The 21092-nt window shown below is 49.5% G+C and overlaps 1 protein-coding gene across 1 annotated transcript in view; it reads right to left on the bottom strand.

Moving 5' to 3' along the window:
• Window positions 1-19140, bottom strand: part of LOC129329109 (zinc finger protein 43-like) — a 58979-nt gene extending 39839 nt beyond the window's left edge. Inside the window, exons 1-4 of the mRNA XM_054978538.1 lie at window positions 19028-19140; window positions 18240-18366; window positions 17631-17723; window positions 12997-14002 (exon numbers count right to left, since the gene is read on the bottom strand). Coding sequence (XP_054834513.1) covers window positions 12997-14002; window positions 17631-17723; window positions 18240-18366; window positions 19028-19042 — 1241 coding nt within the window. The 5' untranslated portion in view covers window positions 19043-19140. The remainder of the gene's footprint in view (window positions 1-12996; window positions 14003-17630; window positions 17724-18239; window positions 18367-19027) is intronic.
• Between the last annotated feature and the right edge of the window lie 1952 nt (window positions 19141-21092).

The following is a 21092-nucleotide window of genomic DNA, read 5'->3' as shown; positions in this document are numbered from 1 at the left end:
GAGGGCAGCATCCATTTCTTCTCGCTGGTCAGGTGGTCTGTAGCAGACTCCAACAATAATACCCTTTGTCCTTCCTCCCCTTATTTCTACCCATATACTTTCCACCGGGCTGTCCGCCCCATTCTCCATAACTTCTTGACGATCAAGCCCTCTCCTCACATACAACGCCACTCCACCTCCTCTTCTACACTTCTGTTTTTTCTTGAACAACTCATACCCATCCACTAGCATATTCCAGTAGAAATAGAGAGGAAGCAAACCTCTGAATCCCAGTGCAGGGAGGCAACATAAGAGGGAAAGCCTTGGTCTCAGGGTAACTGGTTGGCCACTGTGTGAGACAGAATACTGGACTAGATATACCCTTTCTTGTGTTTTTATGAAACTGGTTCCTGTGAGTAGCCATGCGAAGCAGCAGAACAAAATTCAAGTCCAACAAAATTTCCCAGGGCATAAGCCCTTGTGAGCCAAAGCTCACGTCATGAGATACAAATGAGATACAAATAATTGGTATCTGATGAAGTGAGCTTTGACTCACAAAAGCTGATACTCTGGGGGTCTTTAAGACGTGACTGTACTTGAATTTTGGGAAACAGTATATTGTCGAAGGCTTTCATGGCTGGAGAACGATGGTTGTTGTGGATTTTCTAGGCTGTATAGCCATGGCATTGTAGTTCCTGACATTTTGCCAGCAGCTGTGGCTGGCATCTTCAGAGGTGTAGCACCAAAAGACAGAGATCTCTCAGTGTCACAGTGTGGAAAAGATGTAGGTCATTTGTATCTACTCAGGAGGGGTGGGGTTGAGCTGAGTCATCCTGTAAGAGTTTCCCAGGGTATGGAATGCTAACAGAGGGAGGCTTCACTGTATCCTGAGGAGGTTCTTTTGCATATGGATTGGTGCTTGATGTGCTAATCTTCTCTACAGGGCTATTGTCGGGTATAGAGTGTTTTGTTAGCCTGGTGTTTTTCAGAACTGGAAACCATGCTCTATTCATTCTTAAAGTCTTTTCTTTCCTGTTGAAATTGTGCTCATGCTTACGAATTTCAATGGCTTCCCTGTGCAGTCTGACAAAGTAGTTGGAAGTGTTGTCAAGTATTTTAGTGTCCTGGAATAGGATACTGTGCCCTGTTTGAGTTAGGCTATGTTCAGCCACTGCTGATTTTTCCGGATGGCCAAGTCTGCAGTGTCTTTTATGTTCTCATATTCTTGTCCAGATGCTACGCTTTGGGGTCCCGATGTAAACTTGTCCACAGCTGCAGGGAGAGAAAGTCATCCCCAAGTATCAAGTAATTGGCACTAGTCATTTCTCTGTTCCCGAGTGCAACATGAGCAAAGCTAGGCATAGCATTGGGCACCTGCTTCTTCCTTGGCATCTCTGAGGAGGCACCCCCTACTTTTGGTCTCTGCCTCTGCAGTGAACAACTGGCAACCAAGTAGCTCTCAGAGAGCTTAACTGATGTTCGTGGGGGCCCTGCACAGGAGGGTCCTCCCACTGGGGGGGGGGTCTAGATTAGGCATTCTGCTTGTTTACCAGCCCCCTAGTTCCCCAGTGGACAGCCTGTCTGAGTTGGTGGAGGACAGGTGCTTTTGGGCAGGGAGCTGGAGGCACTTAGACTGATTTTTCTGGGGCACTTCGGCATTCATGCCGAGTCTTCCCTGCCAGGGCTGTCCCAGCTTCTTTGGCTGCTATGGGGCTCTCTCATCTTGTGATGGGCCCAACGCATGAAAAAGGTCTCACCTTGGGCTTAATCTTCTGCACTGAGACATGGAGGGAAGGTCTGGCCTTGGGTTTGGCAGTTCGGCCTGTATCATGTTCTGATCAACACAGCTACCTACCAGATTAGAGTTACAGAAATCAGCAAACAGAAACCTGTCTAAGGCATGGCATACCATAACCAATGCAGAAGCTGCATTACAAAGATAATACATATATTAAACACCACAACAAACCCGTATCCTTGCCCCTTATAAAAACATCCTCATGGACTAACAACATTTATTGATAGGCTATGAGCTTTCATGAGTCACAGCTCATTTCTTCAGATACCGCTAGAATGTATCTGAAGAAGTGAACTGTGACTCACGGAAGCTCATACCCTACCACAAAATGTTGAGTCTTTAAGGTGCTACCAGATTCTTGCTCTTTTCTGCTGCTACAGACAGACTAACATGGCTACCCATCTTGATCTTCCTGGACTGTTCATTATATTGCAATTCTAATCCCTTTATGATTTGTTCCTGAATGCTTGTGGGTTGTCCATTCTGCAGAATTATATCAGCGTTTCAGCCTTCTCAACCTCCTCAGACCGGCCATTCCACAAAGTCAGGAGCCGCAACAGAGAATGGTCTAGTTTGGGCAGTCACCGATCTCACCCATCTGCAGGCTGGAACCTCAGAAGGGTTTGCTCACATGAGGGAAGCTGCCACAACAGAGTGAGATGACAAGGGCAGGCCCATGTAGAGTGCATTACAATAGTCTAGCCTTCAACTTACCGTGGCCTGGATCCACGTGGCAGATTCACAGGAGTCATGGTAGGAAACCATCTTCTGGCCTAAATGAGGCTGGAAGCAGCATTAACTTGCTCCTTCAGCAATAACCCTGGATCTAGAATAACCCCAAGGCTCTTAAAAGAGTCAGCGGAGGTGTTGTGATCATATTGGTGACAGCTTGCTCCCAAACCAGAAACTATTTCCCCTAAGCTTTTGGCGCAGAGATTGAATAGCATGGCATTGTGGAACACTGCAAGGAAGCTTCTACACCGATAACAACTCTAATGGCAACCCTTTGAATCCTGCCCAGGAGGAACAATATAAACCAGTCCAACATACTTCCCTAAGTTCCTACTTCCTACTGCTGGAATATCGAAAATAGGTAATCACTTCTTGACTTACTCAGTAAAGTTAAATCAAATTAGAGTTAATGTTCTTCTAACCTGTGGGATTTTGTAGATGCCCATCATATTTGAAATCTGGACGGAGATTTCAGAATTATGGTTGTTGTGGGTTTTCCGGGCTGTATTGCCATGGTCTTGGCATTGTAGTTCCTGACGTTTCGCCAGCAGCTGTGGCTGGCATCTTCAGAGGTGTAGCACCAAAAGACAGAGATCTCTCAGTGTCACTGTAGCGAGTGACACTGAGTAGTGTGTCACAGTGTCACAGTAGTGTGACACTGAGAGATCTCTGTCTTTTGGTGCTACACCTCTGAAGATGCCAGCCACAGCTGCTGGCGAAACGTCAGGAACTACAATGCCAAGACCACGGCAATACAGCCCGGAAAACCCACAACAACCATCGTTCTCTGGCTGTGAAAGCCTTCGACAATACATTTCAGAATTAGTCCCTTTGAGAACAGCCAAGAGATTCTTCTTTTCTCTGCAGCGGTAGTTTGGAATGTTCTCTTGCCCCGGGGAGAGCAAGTCTAACAAGCCATCGTTTGTCACCCTTGCATCAAAATATTGTCGTAGATGTCGTAGCCCAGAGTGACGTTGGGCAAGATCCTGGGATTCTGATTGATCTCTTGAATGGCAAATAGGAAGGACAGGATGCTCTCGTAATCTGGGGTCCCTGACCTGACAAAAAAGGAGCACATTTACATCTTCTGTTCAGTAAAAAATGCCGAAGCCCTGCGACTTTCCCATAAAAGGGTAAGAACAATTCTTCTGGATCAGACCACCCTCCCACGCAGCGGCCAACAAGTCATTCACATGAAGCTCTCTTCCAAAGAAGAAGACCATTGCTCTACCAAGGTCACCATTGCCTACTCAGGCCAGGAGCTTTCCAGGGTCTCAGGTGGGGGTCCTTCCCATCACCTGCTGCCTGGCCTTTCTAACTTGAGATGCAGGGAGCTGGACCTCGAGCCTTCTGCATGCAAAGCAGAGCTTCTTCCACTGAGCCAAAGCCCCTCTCCTTCTCTGGATGGCCGAAAACAGGGCATAGAGGTCGAGGTCTTGATGATTGCCCTGGCATTGGTATTTAGAAGTTTACTGCCTTCTAGTCATGAGGGCTAGTAGCCACTACTATACCTCTCATCAGAGAATCTGTCCAATCCCCCTTTAAAGCTGTCTGTGCTGAGTCCATCACTACGTCCTCCGGCAGCGAATTCCACATTTTAATCACTCATTGAGCAAAGAAGCATTTCCTTTATCCGTTCTGAATCTACTGCCTGTCAATTTCATCAGATACTCCTGAGTTCTAGTTATTTGGAAAGGAAGAAAAACTTCCTTTTGTCCCCTTTGTCCACCCCTCATGTCCCACCTTGGTTGTCTCTCTTCTACACTGAAAACTCCTGGACTCGTCAGCCTTTCCTTGTATGGACCTCAACCAATGGAGGCTGTGAAAAGGCCATCTGCAGGCAGGGTGGTACATTGCTGCTAAGAGGATATTCTCCAGAAGTCAGAATAAAAACATAACAGAGTCAGAGATTTTACCAGGACCCAAAGCAGGTGGACTCGCTTTAACCCCCTCAGCTCAAATTACTTATGTAGGGTAAGTTACGGGGAGGTTCACGGAAAGTGAGAGATTTCAGAAAAACAAAAGTTGCAGATACGACCCCGCCAATGAGGGGGTCTCCCGGAGTATAATAATTCAACGGATCATTTTCATCCTTGATCCGATTCAGTGGGCATTTTGCCTTCAGCATCCCACAGACAGCATTGTAGGGGATTTCAGAGATAAGAAGGTCTTTTACAACCCCCCCCTCCCCATTACACCTCAGTGGTTGAGCAAGCTTGTTTGGCCTGCACTGGATGGAGCAATGGTGTCTGCTACTAGAACCCCGTCTTCCTGCCTGTTGAAGGTGCCAGTCCCAAGACATTTCTTTGGAGGTCTTACGCAAGTGATATTGCCAATGGCATCCGGAATTACAACCTTTCGTGGGTAGCAGTGCACTGTTTGAGATAACGCATTTGCTGCCGAGGAGAGGGGAACAGAGATAATAACCGTGAAACAGTAAAACAGTAAAAAAAAAATACAAAATGAACAACAACTTAAAAGTAATCTTTCCAGGAATTACCCATGTTAGCATCCACTGGGGAGAGCAAGTTTAATTCTTCAAGTTTTAAAAATTACTTTTGCTTTGCACATGGTCTCACTGTGTTACCCAAACAGGAGATCTCCTTAATTTGTAGCAGATAGCCGGCCCCGGATTGAGCGTGGGTTGGAGCTTTGCTTCACGGCTGGGCTTCACCGTTCACCTGCTGAGGGGAGCCCTGGAAAGAATTGTTATAACTATTCTAAGAAGACTGTTGGGAATTGTGTGTGTCTACTGTAACTTGCCCTGTATGATTATGTAAAAGATTATTGTATTGTTGATGTGTGTGCCTGAAAACTGCATCAAGAGATTGTTATTTATTTATTTGAACACAATGATGAAATTTTGTAGCCTTTGCACTCTGAATACAGCTTTGTAATTTTGTAAATTAGTATTGTATTCCCTGTGGATTTTTTCCTCCTCCATTTTGCTGTTTTGCAAGGGAATAGCCATTTTGTTCTCCACAATATTAGGAGTGGAGCAGTTGGCAATGCCCACTGTCAGTCCATAGAAGACAGGATACATTGAAGTTGACTCCCAACCCTTGCAGCAAGAAATCCAAGCTCTATTGAGTAAATAGGTCTTTATTAAGATATCATAAGCTTCTTCATACATATGTCCATAGGCTACACAGAAGCAATTAAAGGCATCTGGCTGTACACAGGTCTCTTGTTAAGAATAGAGGTGTGCAATTAGGTATTCTGATTAAGTTAAAGTTACCAAATCAGGGCTGTTTCGGCCAAAACGGTTTCCTGATTCAGTTAAAACCGAATCAGGTTTACCAAAACAAGCAGGCCTTGCACACCCCTAGTTAAGAATGACACATTGAGTTCAGGATACATTATATCAACCCGTTCACATGTCCCCCCACCCCTCCGGGGACCCGTTCACATGTCCCCCCACCCCTCCGGCTCTTTCAGCCAAACATAATCAGTAGCGGGATGGAAGGAGCTGCCCCAAGGCTGCTGCGGTGAGCCATCCGAGATAAGGGCTCGACTGTCCTGGAATCTGGAAAGCAACAAGGGAACAGTTGCATGAGGCTATTGCAACAAATCTTAAGCTGGGTAACAGTATGGAGGGACAGTGGGCAACAGACCTGACATTTCTGCCTCCCCAAGGCCCCTGTCACCCTGGTTTGTTCGGGTATCGTTTGTGGAAGTTGGCAGTGAGTCGGGGGCGTTGATGTGGGAGTGTTCGACCCACTCCTGGAATGCTTTGTCAAAGTCTCACCACCTGATTAAGTAATAAAGTTTCTTGTTTTTAATTTTGGAGTCCAGAATTACCCTTCTTCCCAGCTGGGATAAGGAGCTGGGCAAGGCCCACCCTCTGCCTTCACCCAGGTGGTATTAGGAGTGGAGCTGGTGGAAATGCCCACCCACCGCCTTAACTCAGTTGGTCGGAGAAGCAGAGCAGGTGGCAATGGCCACCCCTCTTCAGCCAGCTGGGATCAGGTACGGAGAAGGTGGCAATGTGTGCCCCCCACCTTACCCAACTGGTATTAGAAGCAGAGCAGGTGGCAATGCCCACCCCTGGCAATTCCCACCCCCTGCCTTAACCCAGCTGATATTAGGAGAGAACCAGATTGGAATGCCCACCCCCCTCGCCTTAACCTAGCTGGTATCCGGAGTGAAGCAGGTGGCAATGTGCTGAGCTGACCAGCAGACACAACCAACAGTTGAAGAAGAGCCAGCACTCTCTAGCTCCGATCCTTAGCTGGTCCCAGCACTCCAGCTTCCCAGCTTCACCTCCACCCTTAGAGCGCCGAAGACGGAAGCTGAGAATGGAACTGCAAGCAAGGAGGCAAAGTGCATGCCTCTTGAGCCGGTGCCAGCTGCCCCCTGATGATGGGAAAGAGCAGGTGCAGGATCCTTTCCCAAGCAATTGACTGCACTCATGGCAATTAGGCCTGGGGCTATAAAACCAGTCAAGAGAGGCTGCTGGGTGTGGATGCGATGCATACAATCACTGTGACTCAAGCTTACCTTGCCTGTTCTCTGAAAGCCTGACTTATTCTACCCAATTAAATGAACACACACATACACACACACACGCTGAATGAAGTCTAATCCTACTATATAATTGAGTAAGCGTGTTTCAGACAACTCACTTTATACCCTGCCCTGGTGCACCACCAGAGGGCGCTGCTGCAGAGGGAAGCCCAGGCAACATACCATATGACTTCAGAAAACATGCCATGGCAGGAAGGCCAGGCCTGGATTGGGAGGGGAACAGGTGGCAATACCAGCCTCCTGCTTTCACCCAGCTGGTATAAAGAGCCAAGCAGGTGGCAATGCCCGTCCAATGCCTTAACCCAGATGGTATTAGGAGCGGAGCAGGTAGCAATACCCGTTAAATGCCTTAACCCACTTGATATTAGGAGCAGACCAAGTGGTAATGCCCACCCCCATGTTAACCCAGCTGGTATTAGGAGCAGGGCAGGTAGCAATACCCACCCACCTTCATCAATCAGAGTGGAGCAAGTGGCAATTCCTGCCCACCATCTTCACCAAGCTGGTATTAGGAGCAGACCAGGGGGGCAATGCCCACCCCCCTTCAGCCAGTTGGGATCAGGAGCGGAGCAAGTGGAAATGCCTGACCCCCATCTTAACCAGTTGGTATTAGGAGCATAGCAGGTGGTAATGCCCACTCCCCTTCAACCCTCTGGGACCAGGGGTGGAGCAGGTGACAATACCTGCCCCCAGCCTTACCCAGCTGTTATAGAAGCAGAGCAGGTGGCAATGCCTACTCCCGGCAATTCCCACCCCCTGCCTAAACCCAGCTAATATTAGGAGCAGAGTAGGTGGCAATGCCCATCCAATACCTTAACTCAGCTGATATCATTTGAACACCAGATAATAATGCCCACCCCCAACTTGACCCAGCTGGTATTAGAAGCGGGACAGGGGGCAATGCCCGCAATCCCCACACCCACATTAATGTAGCAGGTGGCAATGCCTGTCCAATACCTTAACCCAGCTGATATTAGGAGCAGAGCAGGTGGTAACGCCTACCCCCCTTCAGCCATTTGGGATCAAAAGCAGATCAGGTGACAATGCCTGCCCACAGTCTTCACCCAGCTGGTAGTAGGAGAAGCGCAAGTGGAAATGCCCACCCCTCACGTTATCGAGCTGGCATCTGGTATTAGGAGCGGGGCAGGTGGCAATGCCTGCAATACCACAATTCCCACACCCCAGCTAAGATTAAGAGCAGAGCAGGTGGCAATGCCCGTCCAATGCCTTAACTCAGCTGGTATTAGTAGCGGAGCAGGTGGCAATGCCCACCCACCATCTTCACCCAGCTGGAATTAGGCACAGAATAGGTGGCAATACCCACCTCCCACCTTAACCCAGCTAACATTACAAGCAGAGAAGGTGGCAATACCCACCCCTGCTTTAACCCAGCTGGTATTAGGAGCGTAGCAGGTGGCAATGCCCATCCAATGCCTTAACCTAGCTGATATTAGGTGCAGAGCAGGTAGTAATACCCACCGCCATCTTAACCCAGCTGGTATTAGGAGCGGGACCGGTAGTGATACCCACCCTCCTTCAACCTTCTGGGATCAAGTGTGGAGCAACTGGCAATGCCCACTCATTCTCCTCTCCCAGCTGGTATTAGGAGCAAAGCAGGTGGTAATGCCCAACCCCCTTCAGCCATCTGAGACCAGGAGCAGAGCAGGTGGCTATGCCCACCCCTCACCTTACCAAGATGTTATTAGAATCAGAGCAGGTGGCAATCACACCCCCGGCAATGCCCACCTCCTACCTTAACCCAGCTAATATTAGAAGCAGAGGAGATGGCAATGCCCACCCCGCCTTAACCCAGCTGGTATTAGGAGCGGGACAGGTGGCAATGCCCATCTTCCATAATTCCCACACCCTACATTAACCCAGCTAATATTAGAAGCATAGCAGGCGGCAATGCCTGCCCCCTGTCTTCACCCAGCTGGTATTAGGAACAGAATAGGTGGCAATAACCACCTCCACCTTAACCCAGATAATATTACGTGCAGAGCAAGTAGCAAAGCCCACCCCTGCCTCAACCCAGCTGATATTAAGAGTGAAGCAAGTGGCAATACCCACGTCCACTTTTACACAGCTGGTATGAGGAGTGGGGCAGGTAGCAATGCTCGCCCCCTTTCAGCCATCTGGGATCAGGAGCTGAGCAGGTGGCAATGCCCGCCCGTCTTCATCCAGCTGGTATTAGGAGCAGGACAGTAGGCAATGCCCACCCACCACCTTAACTCCCCTGGAATTGGGAGCAGAGCAGATGGCAATGGCCACCCCTCTTCAGCCAGCTGGGATCAGGAACAGAGGAGGTGGCAATGCCTGCCCCCCACCTTACCCAACTGGTATTAGAAGCAGAGCAGGTGGAAATGCCCACCCTGAAAATCCCCCCCTTAACCCAGCTGATATTAGGAGAGGACCTGATGGGAATGCCCACCCCCTGCCTTAATCCAGTTGGTATTCAGAGTGGAGCAGGTGGCAATGCCCACTCCAACTTCTGCCAGGTGGGATCATGAGTGGAGCAGGTGGCAATGCCTGCTCATCTGCCATAAACCAGTTGGGATTAGGAGTGGAGCACATAGCTGGGATCAGGCACAGACCAGGAGGTAATGCCCTTCTTCCCTTCACCCCAGCTGGTATAAGGAGTGGAGCAGGTGGCAATACTCACTTCCTTCATCCTACCGGAATAAGGCACTGAGTAGGTGGCCATACACACACCCCTTCACCCATCTGTAATCAGGTGTAGAGCAGGATGCAATGCCCATTTCTCCTTCACCCATCTGCGATCAGGAGTGGAGCTCTTGGCTATGCCACCCCTCTTTATCCAGCCTATATCAGGCATGGAGCAGGTAGCAAAGCCCACCCCCCTTTACATGGCCAAGAACAGGTGTGGAGCAAGTGCCTACCCTCCTCTGTCACCGGCCAGGATCAGTGACGGAGGAGGAGGAGAGAATGCCTTCCTATCCGCCCTCCCCTTTCTAGAGCCCATTGTATTTTTTCTGCACAACAGGCTTTGTTTCTAGTGAATAATATGCAAGTATGCAAAGTGAAGTTAGCCAGTATACCCATTGGAATATTATATGTCAGCAATAAATCCCAGAAATCCCTCACTATTATTAGGTGACTATGATGGAGACATACATGGATGCATGCATACACACACACACACACACATATATATAAATAAAAATAACAAATTGAAATTGAACCCAGACAAGACTGAAGTGATGCTTGTTGGGAAAGCAGAGATCTTAAAGACATTGTACTCCCCACTTTCGATGCAGTTCGTCTGACCCTTGCACACTCGGTTAAGAGCCTAGGGGTTACACTGGATCCAACGCTACTACTAGAAAAACAAGTCAAGGCAGCTGCAGAAAAAGGCTTTTTACAACCTCACTCTAGCCTGGAGGATGGCTTCTTACCTCGACACGGCCGACATAACCACGTGCATCCATGCCCCGGTAACATCAAAACTTGGCTATTGTAATGCACTATTCATTGGTCTCCCATCTAAGTTAACTAGGAGGCTCCAATTGGAGCAAATTGCTGCAGCTTGACTGTTAGTAGGAGCGAGCAGGAGCATGAACATCACTCCCACCCTACAGTCACCCCATTGTCTACCTATCAGTTACCGTCATGCCCAATTCAAGGTCTTGGTTATTACATACAAAGCTCTCCAGGGCCTTGGCCCAGCATACCTACGAGATCACCTCACTCCTTATGTCCCCTCACAGCACCTTCGCTCATCTGAACAAGGTCAACTGCAGCTGCCAGCCTGCACCTGGGCGAAATCAACAGCAGCCCCCACGTGGGCTTTCTCTGGGGTGGCCCCTACCCGGTCAGACTAGAGTCTGGGAAAGGCAGGTTCAAATCCCGACTCTTCCATGGAAGCATGCTGGGTGACCTTGGGATAGACACATGCTCAGCCTCACCTACCTCACAGGGTTGTTGTGAAAAGAAAATGGAGGAGAATTATGCCACAACAACCATGTGGCTCGACTGCTTTAACACACTCCACATGGATCTGCTATTGAAGGCAGATAATCCACTTGGTACAGAATGCCTCAAGTCACCCACTATTAGCTTGAGGTCCAGATTGCACATTAAACACATTCCAGAATTGCTCCAGAGTCTATTCATTACGGTTCAGGCCCAATTTTGGGTGCTGCTTCTAACTTACAAGGCTTTTTGGAGGCCAGGGTCCGCATCTGTCTTGCTACGCTCTGCTGTGACAGCGTCACTCATCTGAGCAAAGCCAAGGAGGAAGGAGTACAGCTGCCCATCGAGAGGCAGTCTCCTATGGCTCCCACTTGGGAGATGTGGCTGCCTAATGCACACAGGAAGGCTCCCGTAACTGAATCACAACGGTTTAAGGCAGCATATTTCTCAAGTGGATGGTGGTGGAAAGTGCTGTCAGGCCATAGCTGACTGATGGTGACCCATGGTGGGGATTTCAAAGCAAGAAACTAACAGAGGTGGTTTGCCATTGCCTGCCACTGCAGAGTGACCCTGGACTTCCTGGGAGGTCTCCCATCCAATTACCATCCAAGGTCAGCCCTGCTTAGCTTCTGACAACAGGCCAGAGTGGGCTTGCCTGGGCTATCCACGTCAGGGCAAAAGCACAAATAGCCTCTCCCAGTCACTCATGACGGAGGGAGGGGTGAGTAAAACATAACTTATTTTATGCAGTGTCCTACCACATTCAAAACATGTCTATAGCTCCTCCCCTGTGTCACTTCTTTGATGGGAAGTCAGGTTTCCACCCACACTGAAGCTTTTTCCGCATACCGGGCACTAATGGTTTCTCCCTTGTGAATTCTTGGATGAGATGTTAGTTCATTCTTCTGTTTAAACCCTTTCCCAAATACTAGACATTTATACGGCTTCTCCCCTGTGTGAATTCTTCTACCAGAATTTATCTGTCATCTATTTTATTCTATTTATGTCATTTATAGTCCACCTTTCTCACTGACACTCAAGGCGAACTACACAGAATGAGATCAGGACACTCAATTACAAGGACATTTCCATAAACGATGTCATAGAGTCAATAAACACAATTTTACACAGACATAGCGTTAGTAAGAATCCAAGACAGAGTTGAAGAAATGCTGAAACAGAAGATAAGGAATTTTAAGGCTGACATTAGACCGCAAGAAGCACAGGTAGCTCACGGGAGCAGGTATTTAAGACAACAGGTAGTACGTAAGGAAATATAGTGGTGAAGTCTATGATCCTGGTCCTGAACTCATTAGTAAAGCAACTGAGAGCCCTTCCGTACAATACAAAAGCCTTCTTGAATAATTCAGTCTTGCATAGTTTGCAAAAAGCCAGGAGGGTGGGGCCTCTCCTGACCTCCTCAGGCAGTCCATTTGACAGGGTAGGGGCCACCACAGAGAAAGATCACGTATGGAATGCTGTTCATTACGCCCATGTACAGGGTGGCACCTGCAGGAGACCCTCTTCAGATAAGTGAAGCTCCTGTGGAGGAATATAGGGAAGGAAGCCCTCCTGTAGGTAGGCCAGGCCTGTGAAGAGCTCTGAATGTGATAACCAATACCTTCAACTGAGCATGGTAGCTGATAGGTAGCAAACAGAGTGACTGCAGAATGGGGGTGATGTCCATGCCCTGATAGCAGTCGTGCCAAAGCGTTTTGCACCAATTGGAGTCTCCTACTTAATTTGGATGGGAGACCTATGCATAGTGCATTACAATAGTCAAGTCTTGATGTTACCGTAGCAGGGATCCAGGTGGCCAGGTCAGCCATGTCGAGGTAAGAAGCCACCTAGCAGGCTACAGTGAGGTTGTAAAAGTCATTTTTTGCTGCTGCCTTAACTCGTAGTTCTAGTAGTAGCACCGGTAAGAATTAAGGATTCCACTCAGTCGGAAGCTTTTTCCACACTCCAGGCATTAATATGGCTTTTCTCGTGTGTGTATTCTTTGATGGGAACAAAGGCCTCCACACTCTCTGAAGCTTTTTCCGCAGTCCAGACATTTATAAGGTTTTTCCCCTGTGTGTATTCTTTGATGGGAATTAAGACTATCATTGCGACTGAAGCTTTTTCCACAGTCCTGGCATTTATAAGGTTTTTCCCCTGTGTGAAGTCTTTCATGGCAATTAAGATGACCACTCTTTCTGAAACTTTTCCCACACTCCAGGCACTTATAAGGTTTTTCACCTGTGTGCATTCTTTGATGGGAATTAAGGCTTCCACTCTGACTGAAGCTTTTTCCACAGTCCTGGCATTTATAAGGTTTTTCCCCTGTGTGAAGTCTTTCATGACAATTAAGATGACCACTCTTTCTGAAACTTTTCCCACACTCCAGGCACTTGTAAGGTTTTTCACCTGTGTGCATTCTTCGATGGGAATTAAGGTCTCCACTGTGTCTGAAGCTTTTCCCACAGTCCTGGCATTTATAAGGTTTTTCCCCTGTGTGAAGTCTTTCATGGCAATTAAGATGTCCACTCTTTCTGAAACATTTCCCACACTCCACGCACTTGTAAGGTTTTTCACCTGTGTGCATTCTTCGATGGTAATGAAGGCCTCCACGGTGAGTGAAGCTTTTTCCACAGTCCTGGCATTTATAAGGGTTTCCCCCTGTGTGAATTCTTTGATGGGAATTAAGGCTTTCACTCTTTCTAAAGCTTTTCCCACACTCCAGGCATTTATATTTTTCCTTTGTGTTATGGCTTTTCCAATGCATGGTATTGTTTGATTTTTCAGGAAAAAAATTCCAACTTTCACTGCCCTCATTTCTATTGTCTTCTATGTACATTTTTTCAAGTAGTGGGATTTCATGAGCGTATTCACCTTGTAAAAGACCAGAATTACTCCTTCCTATAGATGGATGTTTTCTCTCCTCTTTCCTCAGGGTATCAGAATATTTAGCCCCTTTCACATCTGAATACATTTCCCCTTTATCCATCGCTGGATGCTCACATGTTTCATTCGCCGACCTCCACATGCCTCCTGCAGAAAGAAAGAGAAACCTGGTGTGAGGATAGGACACATTTACAAGCCATCTTTATAAGAGTTTTCTCCTTTGCTTTGTGATGGTTGTGTTTGCACTCTGGGAATGCTCAGGGGTTAAGATCACACAGCCTGTTTCCAGTTCTTCCCCTCTCTTTCTCCATTCCTTCTACGTTCCAGTCTGGCAAAGCTGGCAGAAAAAACCTTTCTATGGTGGAAAGTATAGCCCAAGACAAGAAAAGAGAATATACAAGAGAGGCCCCCACACACACACTTCTAAAAGTGACTCAGTCATTTGAAGTTTTTCTTTTCCTGCCTAGGAGAATTGAGAGAAGGAGTGGTTTGGGGTTGTTCTGGGGAGAACAAGGGCACCTTTGAAGACAGGGACAGCCAGTTCGGCTTTAATGTACCAAGCAGGAGGTATGAAGATAGGGTTTTTTTATCTTTTTCACTTTCTCTATGCTCAGATGTTGTCATTCTATGCTGTTCAGCCGTAAGAACTTTTGGGGGTGTGTCAATTACATGGTTTATTTTATTAAGATTAAAAAAAAATTATGTTCCTGAAATCAGATTCCACTAGCCCCTGTCACCAAAGAAAGAAGCTGCTTCGTTGAAAATGCCTCTGCATTGGCTTAGGGCTGGCTTAAGCAGTCTTGGCTCTCTCAGTCCCTTGTCCTCTGAGCCCCCTCCTTGGTTGGGTGAAAGCAAGAACTGAGGGAAGAGAAAGAGGGTCTGCCCCATGTCCCCACCCACAGATAATAGGAGGGAGTTAGGGGTCTGCCTGGGGCAGCCAGGCAGGTTAGTGATGGTAGCTGGGGTTGAGGGAATGGAGCAGACTGGGGCTCTTCCCTTGGCACTTGGGGCAATTGCCTAGGGCTGCCAGTGGCTGAGGGCAAGGCCTGCCCTGTCTTTGCTCATTCTTCTACAGAGAGTCTGTTTGCCAGCTGACAGTCTGCAATTCTAATTCTAGCGTGATGGTGGCGGTAGAGAGCAATCTCCAGTTGCTTAAGAGATGGAGGGGGGGGGGGAGAAGCCGGAGAGAGAGAGGAATTCCACCTTGTGATCTAGTAACTTAAGACCACAATCAACAGAGTGAATCTCTCATTCCCTGTGGTGAAAGCAGGGACCGGTGGGGTGGGTTTTTACCATACCTGGAACAAACACACAGGAAAAAATGGAGTATGAAATTGGGGAGAATTAACCAAATAATCTGTTGTTGAGAAGGCAATAATGGCCATTTCCATAAGACGAATGCTTTTGGGAACTGGGTTTTATTCCTGCGTGCCCACAGCGTCACGTTACATTTCCGCTCCTCCCAGAGCTTCCCTTGCTGTTCTGCTATCCATCTCAAACTGGCTCTGCTCCAAGTTTTTGGGAAAGATGGTAGTAAAACCGGGATGGCTTCATTTTTGAGTAGAAAATTTGGGTTTTGCAGCCCATGTGGCGCTCATTTCCACTGACCGCACAGCAACCATTTCCTCCTCCTGCCACTGGGGGAACTTTTTATTTTAAAAAAATTAGTAACAAAATATTATTTCTATACAGCATGGTAACAACTGGTGTATCAGATTATTTGACTTCCCAACTTTAGTTTTTTTCAGTCAGTTGCTTCTGACTTAAGGTGACCCTGTACATGAAGACCGCCAAAATGCCCTATCACTATAAGCCTTGACGAGGTCCTGCGAACAGAAGGCCAGGGCTTCCTTTATCGATTCAAGCCATCCTCTTTTCCGGCTGCCTTGACTTTCCCAGCTTTGCTGTGTTTTCCAGCAAGTCTTGTCTTCTCATGCTGAGACCAAAGCCTCCGTTTAGTCATTTTAGCTCCTAGGAAGAATTCAAGACTGACTGGATCTAGAACCCACACCCTAGAACCCACACCCCGATAAGTAGCTTGTGGCAATTAAATGAAGAACAGCACTTCACTGGGACGCTTACTGGCAGATAGACAAGGGAGAGAGAGAGAACTCTGGCCTGGTCATGTAAGCAATGGAGAACCCAGTGGCGTTTCTGTCCCGGCTTCTTTTCAGAAGGGGATTTACTAGACCAAAACACTGACTTTAAGAAGGGGGGCAGCCATTCTTTAGAGGGGTCTTCCAAGGTTAAATATGCCTTGAGAAGGCAGTCAGACGCAACCGTAAATGAGAACAGAGACACACCAGTGCATGATTGGAGGAGAGATGTCAGCCAGAAGAAGAAGGGAACAGGATTTACTATAAGCTGAACAACAAACCTGGTACTAGTAAACCAGATTTGCATCTTTCTTTAAACCCCTCACAGGGATCAGTGAAGCATGAGGAGAAAATGTGCTTTTCACATCCTTGATTGTCCTGGGCACAAACATTGTCCTCTGCGGAGTTCCATTGTTTGGTTTTTATTGGGGTGTGTGTGTCCCCTGCATGCTGTGCATTGAAGATAAATATTTCTCATGCAGTTTTTGTACCCATCAGAAGCTTCCATTTCACATTGGAGGAAAGCAAGAATGGAGAAGAAAATTAAGAGTCAAGTTTACATTGAAAAGGAGAAGCCGGCTTCAGAAGGGACAGTTCACTCTCCAGTCACATTGGATCCCCCCCCCGCCCCAGGCCCAAGAGTGGCCACTGTCTGTCTGTCTGTCTGTCTGACGCTGCTATTAAAGCTATTGTCTTAAGGTGAAATTAAAACAGGAAAAACCTTACTCAATATTCAGTCTCGGATATTGAATTATTGCCCCTATATATTTTGCCACAGAAAGGGAATCATTTGTATCCAATGATCACCACGTCACCTGGGCTCTCTTATTAGGTCGTTCCATATTTTTAAGCAGAGGGTTAATTAAGTGAGCCACCAATTCATTAAAGATGGGATGGTCTATATCCATGTGTTCGATGGTTTCAATTTTATTGTCAATCTTGCGTGACCTCCGAGGGGAAAAGCACTCCTGCCCCCCACCAGAGCCCCCTGTTCACCCAGAGCCTGTGCGGCATCCGAGTCAGACCTGGTCCAGCCTGGCTGCCCTTGCTACACGATCCACCACTGCTCTGCCCCACCCCCTTTCTCTCTGCCAGGGTCTCTGTGGAGCAGCCCGTCCCCTGCTAAACCACTTCCACACATTGTATGGGGAACTAAATCAGCCTCCTGAGGGGCTGCTTCAGACTACAGGCCATTGGCTGTCAATTGGAAGAGTTTAATCCTGGCTAGGGTGGAAAAGAGGCTGGGAAAATTTCTGCCGCAAGGGGCTGAATGTTGCACAGCGACACCATCCTGCAGTTCCCTCCGGAGTCACCTACAACGCAGCTCTGTGCTGGGGGGTGGAGGCAGGATGTGTCCACGTGAGTTCTGGCTGGACTTGCTGTGGGCCATCATGTCTCTGAGGAAAAGCCCCTGCTTTGCTTGGCAGACCCGGCATCCCAGGATCAAGGCCTGCCAGGGAGCCGCTGCCTCTGCGAGTGGACAGCACCTGGCACAAGTGATCCGACCGGGGAGGGGGAAGAGGCCTGCTTTCAGGCGTCCAGGGTCTACAAGCACCATTTCACCTTCCCCAACCCAGCCAAGCTCTTGCGTGAAGAAGCTCAAAGAGAAAAAGGCCACAGAAATCCCTCGGAAGGAAGCAAAAGGAACAGACAATCCCACAACAAGTTAAAATGGATACCTGCCAATCCCTCCTCTTCATCAGAGATCCGGAGAAAGGGCTCTTCTTCTCCTTCGAGCCTGGAAATGAGGTCAGGTTTGGCAACCTCAGGCCCTTTTGTGAGAAAGAAAGAAAGAAAGACAAATCTGTGACTCTTCTGTGTGTTCATAAACTGGGCAATTCCATGCCGGGGTGCCGGCCCCTCCAGAAATACACAACAGACAAGGAGTAGGGGAAGGGTGGTACGGAGCCATATCTGGCATTGGCAGTTCTGTGCCAGCTGAGAACTCACTCAGGGGCAGAGAAGCCAGCCAAGTTCCCTCCACAGCCAAAACTCAGCCAGGGTAAGGCAAGGCCCAGCCGGGGGGGGGGGGAGCCCCGCTTAGACACTCCCACCTCCATATCCAGGCCCCTTGGCACCTCCTCTGAGGCCCTCCCTTGTGGTCCAGGCACAGCGATGCCAGATGGGGGGGGGTGGCTCCTTCTCCACAACCCCTCCCACAAAGAGTGGCAGAGATCAGCCCCTGGGCCCAGGGCAGACAGCCTGACTATGTCCTCCCTCGATCAGGAGGTCCTTACAGTCACTCCTCTCAGCCAGAAGGAGGCAGCCCAGGGGAAAGGGACCCTCACCCAGAGAGGCCACAGTCCCAAAATTCTCCAGCATGACTTCCTTGTACAGGGCTCTCTGCGCTGGGCTCAGCAGGCTCCACTCCCCCTTGGAGAAATGCACAGCCACCTCTTCGAAGGACACCCGGCCCTGGAAGAAGGAGAAGAGAGTTTCATTATAGTGCTGGAAAGGTGGTCCATGAGAAAGAAAATCCAAAAGGCTGGTGTGACATAGTGGTTAGAGTGAAGGACTAGGACCTGGGAGGACTGAGTTCGAATTCCTTCAGTGCCATATAAGTTTGCCCAGGTGCATTGGTCCTATCAAAGTCTTTCAGCCCAAACTACCTCAGAAGACTGTTGTTGGAAGGGTTAAGTGGAGAAGAACAGTTTGAAAAGCTGTGTTAGGTCCCCAGCCATTGAAAAAAAGGGGGATTTATTTAAAAATAGGAAGCTTCTTACTATATAATTGAGTAAGCATATTCAAGACAACTCACTTGACTTCATACCCTGGTGCAGCACCAGAGGGCGCTGCCATGGCAGGAAGCCCAGGCTGGGAGCAGGAGTGGAGCAGGTGGCAATGCCCATCCTCCACCTTTACCCAGCTGGTCTTAGGAGGAGCAGAGCAGGGGGAAGTCTCTTGGGGACATCTTAAGGCCTGCAGTCTCCCTTGGGGACATCTCAGGGCCCCTCATTCTGCAGGTGGCTATAAGCCTTGTGGGGGAGCAGCCAGAGACGTCCAAGAAGAGGAGCAAATCCCTTGCGAAGGGAAATTCAGGACAACACATGGCGTGAACTACCCCTCCCCCCCTTACCTGAGCTGGCTGCATGGCTGGTCTTTTCCCTTCACCACACTGAGGAGACAGCGGAGAAACAGCAGAGGGGGGCTTTCTTTGGCTACCTGGGAGGGAGAGAAACAAAGATGGAGGGCAACGCTTTTTGCTGCACTCAAATTTCTTTGCCCTTCAGCAGAGCTCTCTCAGGATTTGCTGTGAGGCGCAATTCAGGGTCTTGGATACAGAGTCTTTGGCCTGGTATCCCCCCCCCGCCCAGCCATTCTTTCCAGGGGAAGGGCCCACCTTCCTTATCTGCTCATCCCCTTCTCCTTCCGGCCATGTTTCCACCCAAGCTTCACCCAGTCGTTTCCTGAGTGCTGAGGGGTCCCTGGCCCTGGAAGCCGCTCTGGTCCCTCCTCTCCTCTAAGGGGAAATGAGACCCTCCGGCCTGCCCCACACAATTAGGGGGAGGTGCTGGGAATGAGGGGCCCGGAAGTGGCGGGATGTGAGACTGCAGGTGGGAGAAGCCAGCTAGGAATTGAAATCTGCCCACGCGGAGAAAACCAGCCCTGCCCGCGAAACGTTTCTGCCCTTTGTCTTTGCCTGTCATTGCGCCTCTCTTGTGACAGGAAGTGTTTACCAGAGGGAAGCCTCCCAAAATGGGTTCTTCCTTGAGCGGTCTGAAGAGAAGCCACCTTGAATGTACGTGTGGAGAAAGTGGGGGGGGGGGCAGTGTCTGAAATTGCCCTCCACCACCTCAGGCCTCTGCCAGCTCTTCCTCCTGGCTGTGAGGACCAGATCTGAGACTCTGGTTTAGTCCCTATGTCAAGCAGGGGCTGTTTCTCTTCCCTGCCGACTCTGCCCCCAGTGGTTGATAATCTATGGGAGGCAGGAGGGAGAAGCCCCCTTTGCACATGCCCAGAGGATGAGAAAAGCAGTCAAAACGTTACAGGAGTCTGGCTAGGATGTCAAAGTGGAGGGAGGGAGGGAGGGAGGGGGAGTGGTGGGGCATCTAAGGGGTTTTCCACAAGGGTAATATCCTTTACTGCCTGTGGAAGAGGCAAGACAAGGCAGTGGCCATAGGGCTTCCACAGGGCAGGGTTCCTGTATCTCCCCTGCCCCATCTTCCATTAACGTCCACCGCCCCCTGACCCTTCCATGCCCGCCTAGCTTGTTTTAAAAGCTGGGGACTGAACTGGCATAACTAGATTGGTTTAGCGTTATACCAGGATCTGGAGCAAATTCTTTCTCAGCTTTGCTTGTTTTAACAAGTAAGTCGCCACCCCAACTCCCCCTCTTGTGAAAATAACAAGGAAAGACTGCGATGAAAGGGGCCAGAAATGCAAACTGGGAATTCTCAGAACCGGACAGTTACATTGTTCTAAGAACAGTCCATTGCTATTAAAAAAAAATCCCCTCCGCTTTTTCAGACAAGGAAAGGGGGGGGGATGCATGCAGCTGGGCGGGAGGGAGGAGATCCAAAGTTTCCTGTCTTCAAGATAGAAACCGAGTTTGGCAAGGGAGGGAGGGGGGCAGGTCTTCCATCAGCCACTGGCCAGAGCCCTCCCCAAAGCCCCCCCCCCCGGCTGAATTCTGCTCCGGGGCCTCCGGGCTTTGCAGCAAGGAGGAAACTGCAGGATGGTGGGGAGGCGGGGGGGGGAGGAAGCCCAAAGGACCCGCCGTCCAGCCCGCCTCTCCTTGGGGCAAAGGGGGGGGCTGTTCCCCTTCTCCTCCCCCCCCCCCCCGCCACCAACGCGGTTGTGACTCACCCAGCGCGCCTGGGGCGGAGCAGAGGCTGCCCTGGGAATGCCAAAGGGGCCACCTGCCTCCGGAGGGAGGGGGCATGGCAGGAAGTGACCTCACCAGCCCCCCCTCCCTCCGTTCTGCACGTCTAGGAGTCGGGACTCTCTCGCTTTAACCCCGTGGTCGATCGGTCCCTCCCCCCAGCCCTGCCCGGCTGCTGCTCCCCCCCCCCGGCTGCTCTTTTGGGCAACGGCGCGGCGGGAGTCGCGTGCCCGTTCCTGGGGAGGGGGGAGGGGGCTCCGCTCTGCCCTTGGGGGGAGAGTGATGGGGGGGCCCGGAGAGAAAGGAGGCGGCCATGGGG

The sequence above is a fragment of the Eublepharis macularius genome, chromosome 4, assembly GCF_028583425.1.
Source record: "Eublepharis macularius isolate TG4126 chromosome 4, MPM_Emac_v1.0, whole genome shotgun sequence".
Lineage (NCBI taxonomy): Eukaryota > Metazoa > Chordata > Lepidosauria > Squamata > Eublepharidae > Eublepharis > Eublepharis macularius.
This window is presented reverse-complemented; position numbering and strand designations above follow the sequence as displayed.